A 24,868-nucleotide genomic window follows, 5' to 3' on the forward strand; every position below is an offset into this window, starting at 1 on the left:
AGCTCCCAGAGAGTAAGACTCTTACCTGTAGCGGGCAACACACAGGTGGACCTTCCCCGAGTATCTCTGCTTGGAGGTACTGGAATCCCGTTCATTCTCCATCTAGTGAGGACACAGACACGTAAGTGGGGTATCACAGTGGCAGCTGTGACGTTTCATGTGGGGACTCCTTCTAGTATCCTGGGCTCATCAGCCTCAGCATCCGAGAGATGCCACCGCACCATACTCTCTGCCTGGGGACTGAGCCCAGAGATGATGGAGGTGCCCCAGGGTGGGCTCTGTGGTCATGCCCAAGGATGTGTATGAAAATCTCGTCTCCCCACACCTCGCTTGTGCTGGAGGTGAGGCCCCCAGTAGGATCGAAGGCCTGGGAAGCTCTGAGCCAGCCCATGCATGTACCAGCCCTGGTGAGGCACCTTGGAAGACTCAAAGACTGGAGCCTTCCTCTCTCAGGATTCAGTCCAGGGGCACAGACGTGCCCACTGGCTTGTGCATCAGGAGCGCCTCAGGATCAAAATGTCCAGGAATCCTGCCTGGAGGAGGTGGCGTGCAGGGCTCTTTCCCCCTAATTCCCCCCCCATCCCATTGTCTGCAGAGCATGCGGGTGCTCCCTTACTGCGGCCACAAGCTCCAGGCCAGGGCAGGGGCTGCCTGCTCTCCAAGAGGGGGTGAACGTGAGCACGGTAAGTGTGATCCCCTGGAAGAGGATGGCAGCCACCCCACTCTTGTCCCTTCTCAAGCCCTCTCCATGCTGTGGCTGGTGTGGGCTCTTCAGACAGGAGTGGGACCATGCCTCCCCTCCTGGGACCTCTGAGCAGCCTGCATGGACAGACGGAGCATGAGAGCTGCCCACAACCTCCATTCACATGCCTCCCCAGCCCCACACCCCATGCTCCTTCTCGGTAACATGGCATAGGCAAGGGACCTGACAGCCACGCTGAGGGGGCCTGGTAGTGAGGCCTGGGTGGGGGAGTTACTGGCAGCGAGGGGAGAAGCAGGGAGGGCGGGGGGCCATCACGTCCACGCTTCATGAGCAGCCCAGCCAGGGCAGCTGGCCAACCACCTGGACAAGACTCACATCTGATTCAAATCTGCATCTTGGGCTCACAGATCTTGACAGAAAGGCAGGCTTGGTGGACAGAGGCTCCTGCTTGTCACTGGGGGGCAGCAGGGGCCGGATATATTCACCAGTCACAGGGAAGCTCCCCACGGTGCTCTCCTGACCTAGCCAACATTGGGACAATTTCAGAAAGACAAATGAAATCATAGCAGAGCATCATGCATAGGTCTTCCCAGTGGTCACCTATCTTGGCATCAGCCTTGGGTTTTCATTTGCGGATCTGCCCACCTCCCACTCTCTGTGCCCCCATGCCCACTCTGGGCCAATCCCCCAGGCAGTGTCCACTCCTACCTCCAGGGACAGTCTGGTGGTGGTGGCAGTGCCGTCCATGGGAGGGGAAGGTTCAACCAGAGGGAACTGACAGGGACCCATGTGCAAAGAGGCTCTCCCTGCCCCTGGCTCACAACTGAGAGGATGTGAGGCTCAGTGAGGCTGCAGCCATATTACCACCATGAGGAGGAATGCATGCCACAGAAAGAGGAGCCATAGGTCAAGAGAGAACTTGATCCTGGAGCCCCTGAATCCAGCCAGACCAAATGACTCCTCATCTACTCTGATGGATAAATAAATTCCTTTCTGCTCACACCAGTTTAGGTTGGCTTTGCTGTCACTTATGACCAAGAGTCCTAACTTTTATGAAAAGTAGCCAAAGGGCCAGGTTTATGGCTAAAATACTTTTGATGAGAGATTTACAAGGACCAAAGTAGTCCTGCATCCTTGAAGAGGCAGCTGAGCTCTGAGCCACTGACATGGAGGGAGAACTGAGCCCATTGACCAGGCCTGGTCTGGACTGTCAGGCCATTTTAGGACCCGGATGTGAAACTCAGAAGCAACTGTTTCCCTCCCTGAGTTCTCAGCCCTCCGGTGGAGGGAAGGTGCTCCTGCCTGGCCTTCTGCCACGTAGCGCCTGGTGGTGCCCACAACATCATGGGGTGCCTCACTGAAGACTTTTACTTGCTGAGTTCCAATCAAGAAATACAAAGTGATTCAAAATAATGTGAGAAGCGTTCCAACAAAGGCTGCTGTAGGAGCCCAGCACAGAGCCCTGCAGCTCTCCTGATTGGGGAATAGCAAGCAAGCACCCTGAGAACAGACAACTGGTGCTGAAATAGGCATGGGGTCTCCTGCCAGGATGCCAGGTCCCTGAGAGCAGGGGGCTTGGCTTTGCTTACTGCTGTGTTTACCCAATGCCCACAACAGTGCTTGGCCAGCGGCAGGTGCAAAATCAATACTGAAGGAAAAAACCAACTCCCACAAGCCTCAGAAAACCAGTTCTCAGGGCCTGGCTGCACACCAACAATGCAGCTTCTTGCCTCCAAACAAAGGAGGGGTGAAATCCCTGACATGTGACCTGTCTGGGCCAATGGCTGTGAGGGGAGGTGACGTGCCTTGCTTTGGGGCAGAAGCTTTTCTGAGCCAGTATATAATTTGCTGTTTCCTTTCTCCTGCAGGGGAACATCGCAGGCAGAGGAGGCTCTGTCTTCCAGCATTCCTGAGTGATGACAATGTCAATCTAATTCCCTAAGACAGCCTGAGATGGGCTTGGAGCATAATCAAGATACTGACTCATCCTGTTTTTAAGGCTCTGATATTTGGGGCGTTTTGTTACTGCAGCAAACCTAGCCCCTCCTGACTGATACACTGCCACAACCAGCAGGTGGGATGACATAGCTGGGGGAGGTGAAATTAATATAGTAGAATCACCATGTATCTGTGTTTAACTTGTACAAACTCCAGGTCTCTGGAGAAAAATGATTTAATTCATGTGGCAGATTTTACCTGCCATTTGACTCTGAGTGAAGGTGAGATCAGTGCCTTCAGCAGCCCTGGTCCCACAGGCCCCTCTTAGCATAAGCACTGCACTGTCATTTGACTCAAATGCTTCGAGATAAGTATTTTCTGGAAAAAATGACCACTAAGCCCAAATCAATGGCTTTATCTGGTGCTTTGCTAAAACGCAGTTCCAATATACTGGGAGGAAGACCAGCTGTGTGGGGCAGTACAAGGGGTGGCACCCTTCCTTCAAGCACACACCCATCCTAGATTCCAGGGAAGCTCTACCATGTGTAATCTCCCTTTGCGCACTGACGTTAGAAGCTTGCCCCATGTCAGATGAGCCTCCACTGCGGGATGTGCAGCCCTTAGGGGCTCCTGACCACCGGGCACTGCCCTCCTCAAACCCTGGCCTAGCTGGCCTCACAGGAGGAAATTGCAGGGTGAGCAGTAATCTGCCAGTCCTTCTCTGCTCCTGGGCTGCCCTGCCATTCCTCTCTGCCCTTCTGCTTGCTCAGATCTCCATGGTGGTGCTCCTGGCCAGCAGCTGTGCTCTCTGGGGGCACTGCCATCTGCAGTCAAAGGATGCCCTAGCGGAGGATTTTGGGGCAGAAGGAGGCTGTTAGACATCCCCACAGGCATCAGTACAGGATGCTGCCCACAAGGCTGGTGCATGTGTGTGCGTGCCTTGCAGGCAGGACCCCATGTGGAGTGAGGTAACTGCACCTACTGAGCCAGGTAGGCCAGAGCAATGGCTCTTTGCAGGGCGAACAGAGGCTTCAGCACACACTACCCGTCTACCAGGACCTGGGCAAATGTTTGGCCCGGTGGCTGGCAGGGTTGGTTTTGCTTTGTTCTCAGTGTCCATTCATCATGAATCAGACTCCTTTCTCAGCCAACCCTGATGCGGATTCACTCCCAGGGCCCCACCAGCTCTCACAGAACCGCGCCTTCGCGGGCTGTGCAGGGAGGACTTCCGCTGGGGAAGCCCGAGGACTCGGCGCTGGGACGTTCTCCCTGGCCGAGCACCTTGCATTGTACGGGATTGTTTCACAGAGTGGTTCATGCCAAGTACCCGCCTTCCCCTAGGCGGTATGGGGTGTGATGAGGCCTGGGGAGTCATGTGCTCAGAACAAGTGCTGGGGGACCTGTGGACATCCTCCCTCTGTCCCATTTTCACACCTGACTAGCATCAATCTCGTGCCCCCACAGGGAGGGCAGAGGAGGGGAGCAGGGGATCAGCCATATGAAGACGCAGGCAGCGCCGCCTTGTCAAGCAAAAGCACCACAGGGAACGTATCCCATTTCTGTAGACCAGGAGGAATCTGGGAGTTCTCTCTATGGGGCATTCTGACACTCATCTCCCCTGGATTTGAAACACAATCAGCTTCCCAAGCAGGCGGATTTAATTGCAGCCCCTGTCACCATGCACTGGGGTCCCCTTCATGAGGGTACTGTTCAGGCTGATGAGGTATATTCCTGCCCAGACAGGAAAACTTCCATGAGTTTAACTAAATGCCTGTGATGAAGAAAAGCCCCCCAGTATGCCAAGTCGAGCCATCCTGCTCCCTGAGTGCTCCTCTAAACACAAAAGGGAAGTAAGTGCTAAAGTTCACCACTGATATTACTGCTGCCTTGGTGGGGCAGAAATCCCAGCATGCCCCAGGTTGTCAGGAGGTCGGTGGCGCGAAACAAGGGGCAAAGTCACAGCCCAGGAACTCCCACGTAGACTCCAGAGCCAGACTTCCTTGGGGCAGTCCTCAGCTGGTGGCTTGCTACCTGTGCGCCAGTATCCCCATCTATGGACAGGGTCTCTCACAGTATCTGCCACTTGTGGCCATGTGAGGATGGCATTTGCCAACACCATCCAGAGCTCAGAATGGGGTCTGACACACTGTGCACACTCTATCAATGCTGGCTGGCTCGCTGTTGTCCTACCTCCCAGCACCCCAGCCCTCGCCCAGGGTGCTGCAAGAGGGGGCCATCTACAGACCCCTGTGCCCAACCCATGACCCAGCCAGCCCTCTGCACTGCCGCCCATGTGGCCAGATGCTTACTTTTGCCAATGGATGGGGCCAGTCCATTCATGAACTGTGGGAAAGGCTTGCTGGGGAACGTGGGGGCATCTGGCAAAGCCACAGAGCTGCCACCCAGCAGGTTGATGGCCCCGGTGTGCTGCCGGAGCTGCTCCAGGTGGCGGGACAGCTGGCTGAACTGCTCACTCTGCGCCCGGCATTTCCCCTCCAGCTCCCGCACCTTGCCCTGCACAGCAGAGACATGGACACACAGTCAGCAGCGTACATGTGAGAGCGTGCGGTATGTGTGTGCATGTGGTGTGTGTCTGATCGTGTGCACATGTGTGTGCAGGAGAGGTGTGCTGTGCCACCACCTGTGTGCACGGGCAGGATTTCTGCGTGTGCATCTGTGCATGCACGCATGTGTGGCAGGGGGCTACCTCTGACCTCCATGAGAGAAGGTGTCTGACAAAACCAAGTGCCCTGTGCAGCCTGGCTGTTGGCCAAGTTCCCTTTCATGGGGAACATGGGAAACCACATGTGCCAACAACCCTGCAGACACTTAAGACTACAGCCAGCTGCGGATTATTCTGGGCTCTGTGCGCAGTCCAGCACTCTGTGGTTGGTATGCCCCACCAGAGCTGTTTGAGATGTGGAGCGTGTGCCGGTGGCACAGCCCAGACATGGAGCAGCTCAGCAGCTAACCCTATGGTGCACTTTTCTCTTGGGGCACCCACCCCCAGGACAGTAGAACCCCAAAAGACACCGTCTTAGCAATAAAAGGGTATTTCTAGCTGCTGGGCTTGGTCAGCCACAAAGTTGCCATTTGCAGACATCCAGAGACATGTCGGGAGTGCTGGGGAGGGTAGCTCCCCAGGGACATGCCTCAGGGAAGGGGCAGCCCCGCATTTTGTCTTCCTGCCCCAGCCAGTTCTCAGGTTGGGTGGGCATGAGTGAACCACTCTGTCCCCTCCCTGGACACCCCGGGACACCTCCATCCTGGTGCAGAAGGCTCTGTCTCCTGTGACAAGGTCCGGCCCTGGTCAGGGGTGGCACCCACAGCAAGGAGAGGCCCTGGAGGTCCGCACTGCTTCCTCACCCTGCAGTGTTCTCTGCATGCCTGGCACCCCGACAGTGGCAGTAGCTCCCTGTGCTTCTCATCTGTCTCCAAGACTCGATGGAGCTCCAAGTCTTTGCTTCATGCTCCCTGATACACCCTCAGTGCTTCGCACAGAACTGGACACACAGCAGGTGCTCAGTAAATGTTTGTGGAATGGATGAAAAGAGGGGACCCTTGATGCAAGCATGTTCCCAGTAGGGCAGCTTATTCCATCTGCTTGGAAGTCCTGTCTTTCCTCAGTCCTTACTCTGCTAAATGGCAGCTCCCATTTACTGTCTCAATTTTATGTATTGTCTGGCTTCCCCAAAAAATGACAGCTCCATGAGGGCAGGAATTTTTGTCTGCTTCTTTCCTGCTATGCCCCAGTACTTGGAACAGAGTGTGGGACTAAGTCAGCACTCAATGGATGTTTGGTTTGCTACAGGTGTGCATGCAGGACTACAGCCAACAGGCCCTCAATCCGAACGAAGGGCCAGCGACAGACACCCTCCCCTGCTTCTCCCCTTCTCCTCCCCTTTTCCTCCCTTCACTGACATCGTTTTTCTGCTCCTTAGTCCAGAATGAAGTGCTAGTTATGTCTGAGATCACAGGTTCTAAAAATAAACCTAACAAATCCCAAACCTATAATTAATTCCTTCCATTCACTAAAAAAAATCAGCAGGATTCTTCTTTGAAAAACTGAATGAGCTTGTCTCTACTGAGGAAGGCAGAAAACTGAAATCAGGCACCCCAGGGTGGGGGGTAGGGAATCTGAGGAATCCCACCTCCTGCCCCACTGGGGACCCGCCCCACCTGGGACAGAGTATCCGGGGCCCGGCCCCACCTCAGACAGTGCCCGGGGTGGGGCCACACCTGGGACGCCACATCCAGAGACAGGCCCCTCTAGGGACACAGTGCCAGGGAGCATCTGGGTCCCCAGAGTGCAACACCATGTGCCATGCCACAAGGCTAAGAGTACTACCCTCCTCAACACTTAGAATGTAACATTTGCCCCAGGGCAGAGCTAGGACAGGCAAGGTCCTCGGACGGGGAGCAGTTGTCAACTATCTGGCCTTGAACACAAAGGACATTGGAAGAGCTCTGCGCTCACCTGGCCATTCAGATGCGCTGCCCATGTGGATGGTGGTGGGAATGTTAGGTCGTTGGTGCCAGAACCTGAACACCATTTAAATGACCAAGGACCCTCTAGTGATTGTTAGGAAAACTGCAATTGGCTCATGTGATATGTATACATAAAAAATGTCCTAACTAAACAAGTGAATGGATTTTTCATTTACGTGACATTCTTAGTGATGCAGCACAGATGGGCGGTTGTCAGGTTTGGTTGTTGGGATGTGACTATGAAGGGTAACAGGGGGTCTCTGGGGTAGTGGAATCATTCATGTTCCTGCTGTGGTTGCCTGAATCCAGATGTGCAACCACACCTCAGATCAGTACCCCAAGGGGCAAAGCAATGCGCCTCAGGCCTGGTGGGTGGCAGGTGTCACATCAGCCTCCGCCTCCTTGCTGACGGTGTGCTGTGGCCACATAGGTGGGCTTGGGGGCTGAGAAGAGGGTACATGGGAGAAAACCGTGCTACTTACAGAACTTGTGAACCTAAAATTATTTCAAGACAGAAAATTGTAAAAAGTGAACAGCTTTAAAGGCAGTATGAAATACTAACAGGTTGCATCCAGTGCATAAACCATGAAGGTGTGCGTGCCTGGCTGGGGCATGGGGTCTGCATGAGCACAAACAGGTTCACTGAAGCTGCTGGACAGATTTGCTGGCAGAGGCTGGGGCAGCAGGGTACACGGAGGGAGGCGCAGGCTGTCTGCCAGGCCAGGCCCTGCAGGACTCGCAGACTCAGGGGTGGGGGGCCAGGGGTCAGGAAGTGGCGGACTGTGGTACCTTTCATGTGCTCCCATTAGCACAGCTCCCTTGCTTCCACTGCTGGAGGAGCCCAGGGCCCGAGCTCTGCGGGCCTCCCCGGTCCTTCCCAGGGCCATTTCATTGCTCAGGGTCCTCTGGATGACTCTGAAGGACATGCTGAAGGAGGGGCAGAGGGGCAGGGGTGCAGGGGGTCTAGAGCTGACAGTGCCACGGATGTCGGCAGAAAGCCAAGGAGCGAGCCGGACGAGCCTGCGGGCACGCGGGACACTCAAGCCGGGCGTGTGAGCTCTGCCTGTCGGGGGCATCTGTGCAGCATCCATCCACTCCCACCCTGGGCAAAACACCCAGTTTTCCAGGAGAAGCAGGGAATCCTCACTTTAATGTAAAAACCCCTCTATGTTTAAACATTGGCAACTATTTAAAAGGCTTATAAATGGCCTGGGCTGACAAGGCGCAGCTGGAGATGGGCATGGTCCATTGGCCATTGTTTCATGGTTCTGCTGTCCACAAAAACGTTGGCAGCATTCCCGGCACCAGTCAGGTTGGGTTGGACGACCCTCATGGCACCATGGATGGCCTCCGCTGTGCTCGTGTAAGCCTCAGGCACATGGATGGCTACCACAGGGTCTGGGGTTTGGGGCTCCAGGGCCGGTCACCCAGTCTTTTGTCCCAGGAGCTGGGTATGATGGAGAATCCAGCCCAGTGGCCAGCAGACATTGGGGAGGCTCCACCCCAGAGGCCAGTGCCTCAAGGCGTGTACCCAGGCCTCAGGCATCATTAGTGTGGCCAATATCAGACAGAAAAAAAGATGAAATTACCAGTTTTCCCCTAGGCGTGATAAAGGGAGAGCTGGGCATTTGTGGGTGAAATTAAAAGCACTCACTACATGTCAACTGGCCAAAATAGCTTAGTGCTATCCTATCCCTGTATGAATAAGGTGGGCCCTTAGCCTGCATGTGCCCTTGGGGTTGGCACCCAAGGCTGAGTCTCTGAATGGTCCTGTGTCCAGACACTGATGTGGAAAATTTCCAGTTGTCCGAGGCCACCAAAACCAGGCCCTGCCAAGTAGACAAACTTCCCTCAAGCACACCCTCCGTGGAAGCTGATGCAGGTGGGAGGGATGCCCCCGAACCACACAGCAAACACAGCCGGGCCGCGTGGAGCCCGCTGTCTGCACTTCCTCAGCCCCTCACCTCGCTGCTCCTCCCGGTATCAGAGGAAATGGCCTCAAGGAGGCAGATGGCAACTCTCAGGATGCAGGTCGCTTGCAGATGTTGGGCCTCAGTAGTTTCACGGGGAAATGTCAGAAGGACAAGTACATCTAGAGAACCAGGCACCCATCATACCCGAGGTACACCACATCTTCTGGAAACCTCGCCAGGCTCCCGGGCTGTCTGCTCTTCCAGAAGACCAGTTTTTCTGCAGGAGCATTCAGGAGCACCATCTCTGGGGCTGGCTGCAGATGGTGGAGGCACGGGCCCTGCGGCGGAGTCCCGAGCCTGGGCTCAGTGCCTCTGATGGTCCCCGGGTCACCAGCAGGAGTAGTTGCTTCCAAGCACTGCAGAGACGGCAGCCACTGGGTCATTCTGCCCCATCTGGCTTACTTGGACGTCAGTATCTATTTCCAGATTCAGAGCACTGTTGCCTCCAGGTTGGGTGGCAAGGCAAGCAGGGCAGGAATCATGCCCATGGGCCTTCTCCCTGCTGCTTGGGCTGCTGCTCCAGGCCCTGTCCCCACCCGGGGCCCAGCCACCTGTGGGTGCTGCAGGGAGGGAGGCTGCTCAGGAGCAGCTGTGTTCTGGCCACAGGACAGATGTACAGTCATGAGGCAGGTAAACTGTCATTGGAACAAATGGCAGAGACTGCAGACGGAGCTGTGGGTATCATAAAGAGAAGGAAAACGCATCCAGAGACGGGACTGCCAGCATTGCCATGCTGCCCTGATGGCATTTCTCTTCCAGCTTGCCAGGCTCCGTACAGCAGAGCTGATGAGCAGGGTGCTGGGCCTGTAATTAGGGCCCCAACCAGGACATTCTTGAGGGTGAAGGGAGGCCATGAGTAACTAGAGCAGCAGGCAAAGGTGTGCGTGCCTGGCTGGGGCATAGGGTCTGCATGGTGAATGTGGTCACCCACGTAGGAACGATTGGGCTATCAGTCGTTCTGAGGTGTGTTTATGTGTGAACAGGGACGGTGGCGCTAGTTATCATCTGCTGAACACCTACTAAGTGCCAGGTGCTGCCAGGGCACTTTCTATGCATCATCACTGACAGAGACACGATGGGGTAAGGTGGCGTGCGTCCACGGGGTAAGGTGGTAGAGTGAGGAAAACAAGGCCAAGGTTGCACACGCAGTACATGGCGGGCATACCCAGGCCTCTCAGACTCCAGGCTCTGTGCTGGGCCTAAATCCTGGGCCCACCACCCATCGCAGCAAGACCCGTGAAGATTGACTAGGACCTCCTGCCCTTTGTCACCCACAGGAGAGACAGAGGAGCTCTCGATGTGTTTCTGGGCCCTCCCCAGCGTAGGAATACCTTCTGCAGCTAGTCGAACACCCACACCTGCTGGGGCTCTTGTCTGCAGCTACAGCATACACAGAAAATCCCAACACATTCATCCCAACCAGCTTTGATTCCAGGATCGTCACAAGTAATTGCTCTGAATTCCAAATCTGAGCAGGATGGCGCAAGCTTGATACTAAAATGTAACAAAGTGGTAACCAAGGGGAGACTCCGGTGAGAGTGTCTTCTTAATTAATGTTTGGCTGCTATAATTTGTGTGGATTCAGCACTATGAGAACACAAGTGTCCCAAGCATTTTCTTTGGTTCCGGTGATTAATACATTTATCAAACTGTCCAAACAAAAACACGGTGAATTCTAAGCTGGTGGGTCTGGACCCCCAGGGCTTTCCTGCTCCTGTGTGGATGCGCATCTGTCACACATGTGCATTGATGGGACCTTAGAGTTCCTGGGCTTCCCAGGGACTAGAGCTTTCACCCTTGGGTGGTGAAGGGGAGGACAGGGGTGACAGGAAGGAGTCAGAGGTAAGCCCCTGCCTCCCCCCTTAGGCCCCTGCAGTGCCATGTCTGGAGCCACGACATGCTTAGGGACCCACAGGAATGCTTTCATTTTAATTTCCTTTAAAAGCAGAAGGAAAATGAACATAATAATAAAGCCAATCTGGTACTATTCAACTTTACAACCAACTACATGTAAAATGTTAATTTTAGCATTTTTTATGGAAGGGACCCATGCAAGCAGGAGCCCAGACCTATGGGAGTCTCAGTGCAGCCGGACTCTGGGTCCTGGCCTCAGGGTCCTTTCCTGTCTCAGGTGAGGCCTGTCTACCATCACAAGTCTCCCAAATGTGGCCCAGGATGGAGAAGGCTGCTTTCTTCCTGGCAGAGCCGAGGGGAACTACTTCACCTGCTGTTTGCTGCCTTGTTCTGGGAGGAAGTGACCAACTGCACTGGCAGGGATGGAATAAAGCCCTAAGCTGCCCAGAAGAATTAGCCACAAAGCAACAAAACACCATCTGCTGCTGCCTGCCCTCCAGGGGAGGCAGGGTCGGCATCTAACTGCCCAAGAGCTAAGTCACAATTCAGTGGGGGGCGGTTTGCTGGCCACAGAGTTCCCTGCCTCCCAGGTCAGACTCTGAGGTCAAGGGAAGTCTTGCTGCATTGCCGCACTTAGGGTTTGGACTCCGGTGCCAAACTCCTGAGGTTTGAGTGCTAGCCCCTTGCTAGCCATTTAACCTGAGTGTGCCTCAGTTTCCCTGGGCTGTCATGAAGACTGACAGAGAACATGTGCATTATCTCGTAGACACCCTTAGGCGCGCCCTTGGAGCAGCACCTGGCACAGAATGACCGTTCATTAATGGTGTCACTGTGATTATTATTAATCATCTCTTGCTTCTTTGTCTTGAAACAACTCTTATAAGGTGCCAGGGAAGTTACTGAACTATAGCGTCTAAATAGCTTTCCTCTTGGTTTGCAAACAGAGCTCCCTGCCTTGCTTGGGAAAACACTCTATTCCACGTCCAGTTAACTCTACACTCCATTCCATGTCCAGTTAACTCTACACTCTATTCCACGTCCAGTTAACTCTGAGCTCTCTTTGCTCAGCCCCAGCCACACTATGCCATGGGTGCTGGGACTCCTCCTCACAGGTCCTGACCAGAAATAAAGACACCTCCCCTTTCGTACCCAAACATCCTAGCCATTCATTCACCAGGAAACAGGGCTTAGAAATATCCATAGAACTGGATTCAAGAGGGTTTGGTGGGAGTAGGTGCAGGGCTTTAACTCATTTTCTGGGGTGACCCTCATCTGGCACCTTGTTATAGCCAGCTAGGCAAGAAGGTGGGTCATTCTGCTTCAAACGTCCAACTGAAGGACATCCCAGCAGGCAATGTGGGGCACACCACTCACCAAGAACTCGGCAGATCCAGGCGAAGCCACGCTGCTCACGGCAGATGGCCTGTGGGTGGGATTCCACACCATGGTTTTCAGTCAACACTCTGGCGAAGGTAGGTGGGGTGGAGGCCGAGGCTACCGTAGCCCCCAATCACAATAGGCAAAGATCCCTGAGGACTTGCTCGGCATATGGCCTCCTCCCGTAACTAGCCTCACAGACTCCTTAAACAATGCTCCTCAAACACCAGCTGCACCAGAACCACCGGAGGGCAGGATAAAACAGACTTCTGGGTCTACCCCCAGTTTCTGACTCAGAGGTCTGGGCAGGACCCGAGAATCTGCATTTCTAACAAGCTCCCAGGGCATGCTGATGCTGCCGTTCGGGGAACCCCACTGTGAGAACCGATCGCTAGTCTGGAATGGAGGAGCACCGTGCCTCCACAAGGCACCATCACACCCAGAGTTTTGGTGAATGCTCAAAACCCTGTTCTGGGGGCCAGCTCAGCCTCCCAGGGGGGGTGACCAAGGTGGCTGCCCTCACCCCTGGAGGACCTGCAGTGGCTCACAGCCAGCAGGGAACAAAAAGGTGAAACATTCAGGGGCCAGTATGAATTCCGATGACCAACAGCCAGATTCTGGGCTACCGGCAGGCTCTCAGTGCCGTGGCTGGTCCAAGGGTGGACTCAGCCCTGACAATATCCCCTCCCTGTGGTCATCGAAATTCAGGGAATGAGTCTCCCAGCCTGAAAGTTACAGCCTTGCGGAAAACAGAAGCCAGGGTCGCTGGGCCCGCCAACATTTCAGAGAACATGATATCCCAAGCCCGGATCACTGCACCCCGCTCATGAACTCCTGCAGGCGGCCCCGCACGCCCAGCACCAAGGAGCCCAACAGCCCACTGCCGCGACAGGAAGCCACTGTAGGGTCAGAGCTTCAAGCTACCCTGTTTTGGAAGAGATGGATTAGGCGGACCCAGGGACACATGGCTGCTCCTCACCGGGAAAGGATCAACAAGTGCACTGCAGGGGAAGCACCACCCCTAAAATACCTGCATGCTGTCCAAGGTGTTCTGGGGGGAGCAAAGTAAGACACAGTTACAGGAGATGCTGTAAATAAAAGCAAGTGCCTGCTTACCACCACACCCTCCACTGCCTTTTCTGGCTTTCAAACCAAAGCACATTAGGACTGCTACCACACGTCACAGCGCACGCTGCCCTGAGGGCGCAGCTCAGAAGGCGGATTTAAACAACACAGGTGATCAAAATAAATGGGCTTCGGGTAATTGGAAAAAGGCTCTGCTTGCAGCCCAAGGTGACGCAAAACTTAGTACTGTGGGCGACTTCTGCGAGGAAGGCGGGGGTGGGGAGGAGCTCAGTTTCGCCCCTGGAGACATGTGGCTTTTGAGGTCTGTTCCTTTCTCCCAGGTTCTCTATTTAATCACCTGCTGTTCATCATACACATCCCTCCAGGTATTCATTCATTAGCTAAGGGACGCTTTCAATCAATCAATTTTAATATATATATGATGATAATGATGGAGCCTTTTCCTGCGGGAGAAATGGTTTTTAAAAGGCCTTTTGAGAGAGGCATATATTGTGTTTTAAGTGGCTGCTATTCCCCTGGGGGCAAAGGCCATCTTAGCAAAGGCAACACATCCCCTGTCTGGAGATGGCAGGCCCAGGGGAAGGGTCCTCCTGGCCTTTCTTGATGAAATGGAACCAGGGAAGGAGGCCACCCAGGGCCAGCCTCACCTGCTTGTGCAACACCGGGCTGCTGTGTCTGTAACTAAGGCGTCATGGCTGCATGACCTCTGCCTTGGGCAGGCAGAGGCCTGGCCTGCTCACTGGGCCCGTTTATTATGCATGAGGGATGCAGACGACAAAGGCCGGGTGGCCCCACGAGTCCCGTCCAGGCCGGCTATTTGCCCACCCCCAAGAGGCTGGCATTGGGCCGCGAGCCAGGGACAGAGGAGCAGTCTCTCCTCCAGGTCACCCCTGCTGGCGGGCACTGGCCAGCTCCCCTGCCAACTCCACCAAGGTGGTGAGAAAGGCTCTGGGTGGCCGCGGAGGGCCCCTGGGAGGCAGCTGGGGCAGTGCCTGCAATGGCACTCATGGCTTTGGTTACTGGGCTTCTCTAATTCTGCAAATGCCCCCAGATACCAAGTGCCAAATGCTTCCTCCAGAGCAGAGCTGTGGCATAAAATGTACTCTGTACAACTCATCTGATGGCAGGATGCCCACAGGACCAGCGCCTCATCCCCATGCAAGGGAGGGTCCGTCCTCCTTGCTTTCCACGTGGAAGGAGGCAGCAGAGGAGAGCAGACAGACCTGAGGCCCACAGCTCAGATGCTGGCTGTGTGGCTGTAAGAAAATGACTTGACCTCTCTGTGCCCCACATCCTCATGGGTAAAACAGATGCTGTGATGGCACCTCTGGTGTGGATTATCTGTGCAGCCATGTGGGAGTGTGGTGCCAGTGCCTCAGCTGGCGCTAGGTACATTCAGCCACTGTCTCTGTTAGACATTAATGCCATCCTGCCACACTCTGCCCACCCCCAGCAAGCCAGCAGGCTCCTGCCTTACCTCTAGCAGCTGCACAGCACCTTCATGCTCCTTCTTAGCTTCAACCTGAGCCTTTTTGAGATAAAAAGACAAAAGAGTAAATGTTTAACGGAGGGAGAGAGAAGAGGACGGACAAGCATGTAAATTATCAGGGAATGGGTCATTTTCACCCCCTAATGAGCCTACAATTTTGAGTGTCTCAGTCAGTTCCCATTTTTCCCTGCTTTGGGCAAGATGGCATGGATTTTTGTCGGCTCTGGTGCTCTTTGTGTGAATTGGCAAGGACGCCCGGATCCACCATTGAACTGCCAGGCTGGTGGGAGCCAGTCAAAGCACGAGGGTGGGAGGCCCCCAGCCTGTTCCTGAGAAGGGCTCACACACAGGCAGCTGAATCCACAAGGGCAAGATGATTCTCCCCAAAGCCTATCTAGTACTGTCATTTCTCCAAATGCCCTCAACTACTTGGGAAACAAATATAGTCATGAGAATTTGACCCTCAAGTAGCTATAGGTCTGCTGAGGTCTCCCTCATCCCTGAAGGAGGGGTGCAAGGGGGTCCTGAGCACAAACAGGCTCTCAGCGGCTCAGTGGAGCAGCAGGCACCCTTTGCAAATTACTTGAATCAAAGCCATTTCTGTAGAATGAAAACATTTTACGAATTTCACTAAAGAAATTTTTCAGGACGGCTGCTGCCTGGGCCAAATGGTGCATTCATACAAAACTGAAATGCAGCATGACGCCTCCTGGTCCCCACAGACCCTGGGGTGCCACAGTGATGACAGGAAGTGTCAGTTGCACTTGTCTGCCTGGTATACGTGTCCTCTCCTGAGAAGGGCCTAGACATTGCTGGGGATCCAGCCCCCCTACAAAGACTCTCAGGGATTAGTTGACACGTGGGTGGATGGTCCAATTGGAGCAAAAAGGCTTTGCCTGGGAATGCTGGGAGAGAAAGGCCTCTTGTCTGCTGGACTTGAGCCTGAGTGGAGGAGAGCCTGGAGCAGTTGCAGCCACCTTGCCACCATGAGGGGCAAGGCTAGCATGGAAGGGCCCCCATATGAAAGCCAAAAACAAAGCCAATGCAGAGGAGAGCAGAGGCAGGAGAGGCACCAAGGTCTGATGGGATTTGGGAGGGGCTAGATTCAGTCACATGTGGAGTCAGCTGGTTTGGGTCCTGTATCTAGCAAAATCTGAAGTAGAATTCCTTTTGTATGTGCAACTACAATTCCCTTTTTGTGTTTTCTGTCACTTGAAACCAGGAGTCCCACTGAACAGTCGTCAAGTGTTGAAGACTGTGATGCTTTCCACTTTGAAGCTGGAGACCCTGAAGTTCAGTGAGACTCTGAAGTTGACTCATAAGACAGAGAAGAAAGGCCTGCACTGCCCCATCGCCATGTCAATGTGCCCATCAAGCCAGCTTCAGTGGCCACAAAGACTCTCCCAATGAAGCAGAGGAACACCAGCTTGTAAAGCAGATTATGCCCTGACATCATGGGCCCTGCCTCTTAAGATCAGACACTAATAAAGAATCCACATACTAAACTGAGATTCACAATTAGAATTCTTGATTCTGGAGGAATTTTTCTCTGGGCACCTGGAGAATAATGAGTGGTAGGCTATTCAACACCATGAATAGGCTAATGAACCACATCTGTAGTTCTCACTCACAAAGGTCTGTGGTTTAGGAAGAGTGGGGAGCTTGGCTTCCCCAGCACAGACTCCAGGTGAAAAGCAGTCTGAGATCACCAAAGGTCACGTGTGTGCATTTCATCCTCACACAGTTCCGGTGAGGTTTTTAAGAACTGAGGAAGTAGATAGATCACAGCATATTGAGTCCCCTATTCTTGAACCCAGCTCAATCTTCAAATGCTTAAAATTGTTCCTCTCAAAGCAAAAACAAGAGCAACAATAAATAACGAAACAGGAAAAAAGACAGATAAGCAGAGAACATGTAGGGATTATATAAATAGCAGTGCCATTGAGCCAGCCGAATCAAAGATAGTTTTCAACTGGCAGGAAACAACCACAAAAACTCCACAGCGAGCTGGTAAAACTCAGCCAAGTTGGCAGTAACAACTTAGCTCCGGCTTCAAGTGACAATCAGAAGTTCGTTTTTGTAGGCTACTTGCAAGCTGGGCCATTTGGGCAATCAGAATAGATTGTTAAAATTAACAGCTGAAATTAGCACCACTGAATTCCTGCAAAATCTAAGCACCAGCTTAAACGAGGCTCACTTCAGGGGCTGCTGCCAATCTGTGCGGAAGCTGTGACCTTCATGTAGACACAATTGCCTACAGAACAAATTGAGACTTGAGAGGTACCATGACTCTTGGGGGGGTAACATGACAGTCTCAAGCTTGCGGGCTCATCTTGGGGTCCATGAGGATGAGGACAAGAGAGCAGCCACTGGGCCTGGTGTCCACATGCAGGTGACTTAACAGGAGCCACCTCTCTGGGGATGACAGTGGGGTCCCATTACAGTGGGTTCAGGAAAGGCGGGAGTCTTTGGAGACACCTCACCCTGCCTCTCAGGGACCTCAGGCCGTCTGGTGACTGCCTCATGCTGGAGGGACAAGGGTAGACCAGTGGACCCCAAGGTGCAACGAAGGCATCACAGCCTCGTGGGCTGAGAGCAAAGCCAGCCTCTGTGGCTTCTCAGCCACGTGACATTCGGCAAGCTCCGTAAGCTCTCTGGCCATCAGCTTCCTGGGTTCAGAAATGGGCTGATAATCATAGCATGTACTCCACGGGGTTGGAATACATCAAGCAAGGTCACTCACACAGAAAGGAGGCACTGTCACCCCAGTGCCCCGCCTGTCTCAGGGCAACATTGCCTGTTGCTTCCATAGCATTTCCTAACCCCGAGACTTCCCAGCCAGGAAAGGCAAGTCTCAGTTTCCCTGATCCCACAGCCCGGCCCATGAGAGCTTATGTAGTAAAGAGGATGTCCCCTCCACTATGTTTGTATCAGACCTGTAAGCATCATGGTGCCCATTTACATTCCCCTTTATAAGTTAGTGCTTTTGCCCCCTCTTCTGGAAGCTCCCCAACCTTTAGACTCAATGGAGCACATTGCAACGAAGCCATGAGTTTGGGCTCCTGCAAGACTCTGAGACCTGAAAACTCAGTTTGTGCTTTTTTAGTGTAAACAGCAAAGGAGTTGCATGGATCCCTGAGTCTCACACATCCACCTGGCTGTCTTTCTGTTTTTCTGTGAACAGTTTGAGCTAAATTAAATCACCCTCCTTATTGGAATAACTTGATTGTAGTTATGGCCATTCATGACTCTTTTTAACTTTTCATTTGAGTATATGAACAGGAAAATGTACATTTCACAAGTGTACATCTCAACGTGTCTGGGACTGAATGCCCATAGATCCAGAACAGAATTGGCAGCAGAGGACTTTTCCCTCCTGCCCAGATGTGCAGAAGTGTCTGGAAGCCTGAGGTAGGAGAGTTGTCCTCGACCTCTCCTTCCCTCCACATCCCACCCACTGCACCTCCTGCAGCCAAACGAGGAGCAGCTCCACCAGCTCTTCTTCCTGGCTGTTCCTGAAATGTGCTCGCCTCTCTCCACCTGTATGGCCACCACCCCATCCTAACACACCACGGTGGTGCCAACCCCTCCACAAATCAGTGTCCACGTAGCAACTAGTGGGGACCCATCATTCCCCTGCTCGACCCTGGGACCGCCACAGCTTCACTTTCCCTTGGAATGAAAACAAGCTCCTTCCTGCAGCCTACAGAGCCCTGGGTGCGGGGGCACCTGAGGGCACATGTCCTGTGTCCCCGCCACAACCTGGCATCCTCCTGCAAGCCCAGCTCCTCCCCGCGTGGGGCCTGAGCACTTGCTACTCAAGTCTAAAGTCGTCCTCATCAGCCATCGTGTCATCCCACCTCCTTCCTTCATCCATTCACACCAAATAGGCAGAACCCTTCATGCACGGGGCAAGCTCCCCCAAAGTGAGGTATGGCCCAGCCTTGCCCACTGCTGCTTCCTGGCTCCAGAACATCGGATGTGTGGATGACAGAGGATCCAGCAGCCAACATTTGTGAGATGAATGAGTGAATGATGCCAGTCAGCACGTCTAGCGTGGACCATCGGAGGGGGAAGCCAAGTGGAAATAGGAACAGAAGAGAACTCACAGCTCTCATTCCCTGCAAGGTTCAACCTTGCTCTTCTCACAGTTTAAAGACTCTGAGCTCCAAGAAATCACAAAATCAGCACATCGGGTTTCATTAGCTTCTCTCCCTCAGCTCCCCCTACTGACGAAGCATCAGTGTGTCCAAAATGGAGACGAGGATGCACGCAGGAAAAAGGAGCAAAGAAAACAGTACGAAGCACAGGACTGGCGTGGGAGCTGAACAACGCAGCTGGTGCCACCGTGCAGCCTCCTTAGCACCTGCCTAATGGATAAACCTCCAGGCTCCCAGAGAGGGCTCTGCTGAGAAAACCTGCGACCATGTTTGTGTGTCTGCAGGCTGGTTATCTGTCTTGCCGCAGCTGGATTCCAAGGCTGCGATGCACAAGAGCGGCTGCCATGTAGGCATCTCCCAGGCTTGCTGCCTTGGGCCCAGCAATATCCTTTCTGGATAACATCTAATGAAATACTGCTTCTCAGCATGCCGGCCAACTTATTAGGACAGGTAATAAGGACTGTGAACTTCCCCATCAGCACTGGATTAATGAAATCTATCCTTCACACGAAGTCTCAATCGATGATTAAAGAAATGGCACCCAAATTATCCACCTTGTGCCATGAGCCCTGCTATAAACGCTGGGGAAAGAAAACCACGCCGGAAGGTTCCTATCCCCAGCCAGGCTAAGCAAGCTGCCACATGTCCTCTGTTTTGATATCAGACCTGGAAGAGCCCATGGGGCAGGTAGAGGGAACCCCACGAGAGGAGGTGTTGCCTGCCACCCACCCCAGCCTGGGCCAGGTGGGCAGCAGGTCAGTACCTAAGGGACGGTCCTCAAGCCCATTTGGAGAGACAGGAGGACCGCAGCTGCGCACCCTGCGCCATCTCAGGGCCATGCCCCCATCTGACTGCTCTGCCCACCTCCTTCCCGCTGCCTGCCTTCCTTTCTTCCCCCTCACCTCTCTTTCTTTATCTCCTTTGCTCCCTCCTTTTTGTGTCCCATCTCTGTGACTCTCTGTCTCTCTCCCTTTGTTAATGAGATCCTATTATAAGCAGTGTCTTGAAATTTGACTGGCTCCCTTACTAACACATCGTGTAACCCCAAGAGAGTGGACATAACCCAAGCCGTTCCCTCTGATGATGTCACAATGGCCCGTGTATGGATTTGCCACTACCAACGCAGCCAGGCCCTGGTCCATTCACCCCCCAGCAATGCCAGAAACCCCAAATCCTATGGAACTGGTCCCTGTGTCTCTTGCAGGGCCCGTTCCTGAATGGAAAGTTGCAGGGTTCAGATGTGATACAATCTTTCCACACTAGGTAGTATAGGGAGCCAGCTCAAGCAAGGGAAAGGCCGGTCTGCACCCACTCTGAGCACCCAGCGCCCTCCAACCCCCTGCCCCACAGCCTGCCAGCACGTACCCCCAGGCCACTCACCTTCTGCAGAAGGTCGATTTCCTGCTGCTTGGCCTTGAGGACGGCCAGGGCTTGCTCATGCTCCAGTTCCAGCTGTTGCCGCCGCTCTGCAGCCTCCCGCATGTGCTGTGGGGGGCAGGGCAGGGTCAGGCTGAGTGTGCAGGGGGCTGGCTGGGTGTCATCTGCATGTACAAGTGAGCCCCCCCAGCTCTGACTCAGCGTGGCAGGCACCTGCCCCTCTGCTTCCCCTGGGCTTTTCAGGGTGGGCGGGCACCCTGACACCAACAAGCTTCTGCTTGTTGTTTTCACCTTTTATAGTTTAAACGCCATGACCGACTAAGCAGAACTAAAGGATCTCGTGCAAAAGCGAATCCCTCTTCTCCCCGTTTTGAAAAAAAATCCTCTTTTCTCCCTTTTTTTCCCCAGGTCTTATACAAGTAACAGTCAAGGGTTACTGACCCAAGATCGTGTGTATTATCTGAACCTTTTTACTGCTATTGAAGTAGCATAATCCTTAAAGGATACTAGGAGGGAGGTGCAGTAAGTAGCCCTGTTCTCGAGGGGGAAACCGAGGCACAGAATGTTCCTTGTTAGTCACACACCTGGTGAGTGGCCATCTGGGACTCAAATCAGCCTCTGAAGGGAGCCCCTGCATCTCAGGGGCTGGTCCTGCCTGCTCTCTCTGAAGACCACCCCTTGGTCAGTCCCTCTGCAAAGGCTCTGGAGCCCCCCGGCTGGCAGGGCTGTTTCCCTGCTCTGTACAGACTCTCCTCTGATGATTTCTCACCCAACCAGTGGGTGTCGGGGCCACCAGCACCTCTGGGCCATCAACAGTGACTATCCATGACCCTGGTGGCCCAACTCACATAATGACACTGTTCAAAAAAGGTGCAACTGTGGACCAATGTTGACACAGGGCAGGGAAGAGTCAGTCACATAGGATGTGTCACACGCAGGGAGCCAGGTGCACAACTTTCCAATCTAACTTTCCTTTTTTTTGTTGTTCATATAAGGAAATATGTGCTAAAGGAGACTTAGTGAGCAACATTTTAAAATCTGGATCTTTTTACATAGAAGTTCAGATTCCTTAGAAAATAGGAAGATTTAGCCTCGCCTTGCAGCTGAAGCAGGTGGCAGAAGCTGAGTCAGAGCCGGTCCCTTCACGAGCCCGCCTGTGTGTGACCCAACACCTGAGGTCTAACCCATGTTATAAAGACGAGAAGCACCTTGACATGGTGGCCATGGCGGGGCTAACGTACCTCCCCACTTGGCTTCAGTTCGTGGGTGATTTATTTTATTATTTCACATTTTTATTGTGTTTTTTCTCTTATTTCTCTTCCCCAGGGGCATAGGCAGGTAAGGGAGGAGGGCAGAGGGGCAGATTCTATTCTTTACACTATTTTCCGAAGTCCCCCCACCCCTCCGTATCTCCTCTCTTCTAGGAAAGGCCCTGGGGAACAGCCCCACTGCGGGTAGTGAGGTCCCGGTTTGCAGTCCCCAGGAGCGGGGTTCACGTGCATTAGAAAAGGAAGCCCTCCTGAGCCCCTGCTCCTCACGCCATGAGTGAGGTCGCAGACTGGGCTTGTATCTGGTTCCCAGCTGCAGGACCCTGAGCCCCTCTGCCACCTCCAGAGAGGGGCCCCAGCTGCCTTGGAAGCTGCCATCACCAGTGCCTCAGCAGACAAGCAGCAGTTTCATTGTTGCTATGGAAACTCTCCCCAGGACCCTGTGTCCTGGGAAAAAGGAGCATCCCAAAATATGAATAAAACCCCATAAAACGTGGAAGTGTGTGTGTATGTATGTGTCCCTGGCAATGACAACAGTTCCCACTGGGCTGAATGGGTCCTACGTGCCTATCTTGTACTGGTTGGAGGAAAACTCATACCTCCTCCCACGCCAGGGTCTGCAGCCTGAGGGCCCCGCTGCCGGCTGGGCACGGTCCCAGCCATGCAGCTCTCCTGGCAGTGCTGGACCTTGCTCTCCTGGCTCTGCACAGCTGGGTCCCATGCAGGCCTGACAACTTCTAAGGCTCTCTTCGTGATGGGCTCAACTCCCCCCCATAGTGACCCACTGTGATTTACAAACCAGTCACAAAGCACTTTTAGGGGCACAGGAACATGCCACCATGAACAGGCCAAAGAGCCTCCACACATGCTGGGAATTTTCCGATCCTCTCAGAAGCTTTGGGCATCCTTCCCCACACCCTGCTCACTGACTCAAAGAGCTATTCCTGTGTCCAGTACTGGGATTCTTCCCAAGATCACAGAGGAAATTCATGTGCTTGTTGTCCACTAACGCTCCTGGGATTGTCAGAGGGTAGATGGGACTGTCTGCATGAGGCTTTCAGCTCCAGAGAGGAATATTTCTATTCTGTTTCTTCATTCCTGTTTTTCTTCTTTATTCATTCAACCAACATTTATTGGGACCCACTATGTACCCTGAAGCTTGGGACACACCTTCTGCCCATAGGACATGAGCAGGCACCTTGCCCCAAGCTGTGTCCCCTGCCCCAGCAGACATGCCGGACCCTGATAGCTGGTTGTATGGCCTTCCTTGATCTGCTCCCGACCCACAGAGCTCAGCCGCCTTGCCCCAGTCCCACTCTGCTCCGGCCGCACTAGCCTCCCTGCCCTGCTGGGGCTTCCCGACAGACGCCTGCAGGGACAGCACAGACAGCACCGTGGCAGTGGAGATGTGCTTCTGGCAATGGGTCCCGAACAGAGCAGAGGGCAGTCTACGAGCCACACTGCCTGAGTTCGAATCCCAGCCCTACCGCCTCCAGCTCTGTGACCACAGGCTCATGACTTGGGCTTGGTTTTCTTCTTCTGGATTAATTATTCCTTAGCATTATCAATTTGTAAATGGTCAATTAACAACTGGTTAAGTCACTAGTGTTGATAGTTAATTATGAGCCAGAACCCGGTTTATACAGGTGTCTGAATATTACATGACTTAGAGTCATCCCTGGCATCTCTTAAGTCCTGTGTCACCTCACTCCCTGAATATAAGAGCCCCCGACTCCCCTCCCCCAGTACAGCATCACGCAGTACAGCAGAGGTGTAGGCGGGACGCTGAGGGCTGGGACAAGGGAGCTGTACGATGGCGGCAATAGGAAGGCCGCTGCCATCATTAGCCGTTCCCCCAGCTAATGCTGAGAGCTGAGTGCTGTGCTGTTTATAACAGACTCAGAGAAGCTGAGTGACCTGCTTACGACCACACAGAGCCCGGACGCCGGCCCACCAGTGGCAAACCTGAGAGCCAGCGTACGCCTGAGCACTGACCCTTTCCTGGCCTGAGGCCACTAATGAGCAAACGTTTTTCCCCATGATGTACCACCGGGGGAGCACACGGGCATTTGGAGGCTCGAAGAGCCAACCTGGTTGGGGAGAACAATCATGCAGCTGTTTAATTATGCTATTATTGCAGCTAATGTTTGCGCTTCTGTTTATTTTGGAAGTGGGCACTGCCAAATGCAGCCCATGTAATCTTTATTTAGCTTTGGGGAGGAAGTTATTGGTGAAAGGACTAAACCATTTTCCTCACAACTGAGCTCACAAACTGCTCCAGGCAGGCTGGGGTGGCCTCGGGATCACGGGAGTAAGGGGCAACACCACCTTTGTGAACTCCTCCTTAGTGGCCAAGGTGGCGAGGACTCTCAGATTCAGTGGATGGCAACAGCTCTTAAATTTCTTAGGCTAATGAACCAATGAATCAGAAAAAGCATAGATGTGTAAAAATATATACATCCCCTGGAGGGACGGAGCTGCAGGTTAATTATGATGGATGTGCAGCTTGCAGATGGGCTGGGACAGGGTGTTACCTGTCCCTTCAAAGCCCAGCCCCTCCAGCTACTGCGCGGTTATCTGCTTCCTTTCTCTACGAAGTGCTAAGAAGTCTGTCTCTGCTCCCCCTGCGCATCCTCACTCCCCGCGCCCCCTCTGGTGTTTTGGGCTGCCGCCCTCCTACCCAGATGGCCTGGGGCTCCCTGCTCTCGGAGCCAGGGTCCCCCTCTGCCCCGGGGCCAGTCCTCAGCAGCACTGAGCAGGGGCGTCCGCCAGGAAATGCCTGGCAGCCAAGGCCGGAACCCACATCTGCCTGGTGTCCCCATCTGCCTCTGCTGATCCTCTCCCCGCCGCTGGTTCCCCAACACTGGGGTGACCACTGCTCCACATATAATCTTTCCTCAGTTGATGTTATCCTGCAACATGGTGTCACCTGCCAATTACACTCACACTCCCAAATGAAGTCTACACTCCCAAGCAGCCGCCTGCGCACCACCTCCACGTGGGTGTGCAGGGGGCATCTCCAGTTCAGCCCATCCGAAATCAAGTTCTCGGTCTTCTTTCTCAAAGTGCCTCCTTCCCCAGGCTGCCCATCTTAGCAATGACACCACCATCCTCTTAGTTCCTCCAGACAAAAGCCAACAGTCATTCTTGATCCC

General features: G+C 53.7%; 1 protein-coding gene across 13 annotated transcripts in view; it reads right to left on the reverse strand.

Annotated features, from left to right (window-relative positions):
- RIMBP2 (RIMS binding protein 2) overlaps window positions 1–24,868 on the reverse strand; it is a 174,492-nt gene that overhangs the window by 38,042 nt on the left and 111,582 nt on the right. For 11 of the 13 annotated variants that reach the window (XM_073223953.1, XM_073223952.1, XM_073223951.1 and 8 more), the window contains 5 exons: window positions 20,449–20,553; window positions 14,897–14,947; window positions 4,951–5,155; window positions 1,079–1,224; window positions 26–102 (listed from right to left, as the gene is read on the reverse strand). In XM_073223953.1, the coding sequence (XP_073080054.1) occupies window positions 26–102; window positions 1,079–1,224; window positions 4,951–5,155; window positions 14,897–14,947; window positions 20,449–20,550 (581 nt within the window). In that variant the 5' untranslated portion in view covers window positions 20,551–20,553. The remainder of the gene's footprint in view (window positions 1–25; window positions 103–1,078; window positions 1,225–4,950; window positions 5,156–14,896; window positions 14,948–20,448; window positions 20,554–24,868) is intronic. The other 2 variants (XM_073223947.1, XM_073223954.1) reach the window with 2 other exon arrangements.

The sequence above is a fragment of the Manis javanica genome, chromosome 15 (genome assembly GCF_040802235.1).
Source record: "Manis javanica isolate MJ-LG chromosome 15, MJ_LKY, whole genome shotgun sequence".
NCBI classification, from domain to species: Eukaryota; Metazoa; Chordata; class Mammalia; order Pholidota; family Manidae; genus Manis; species Manis javanica.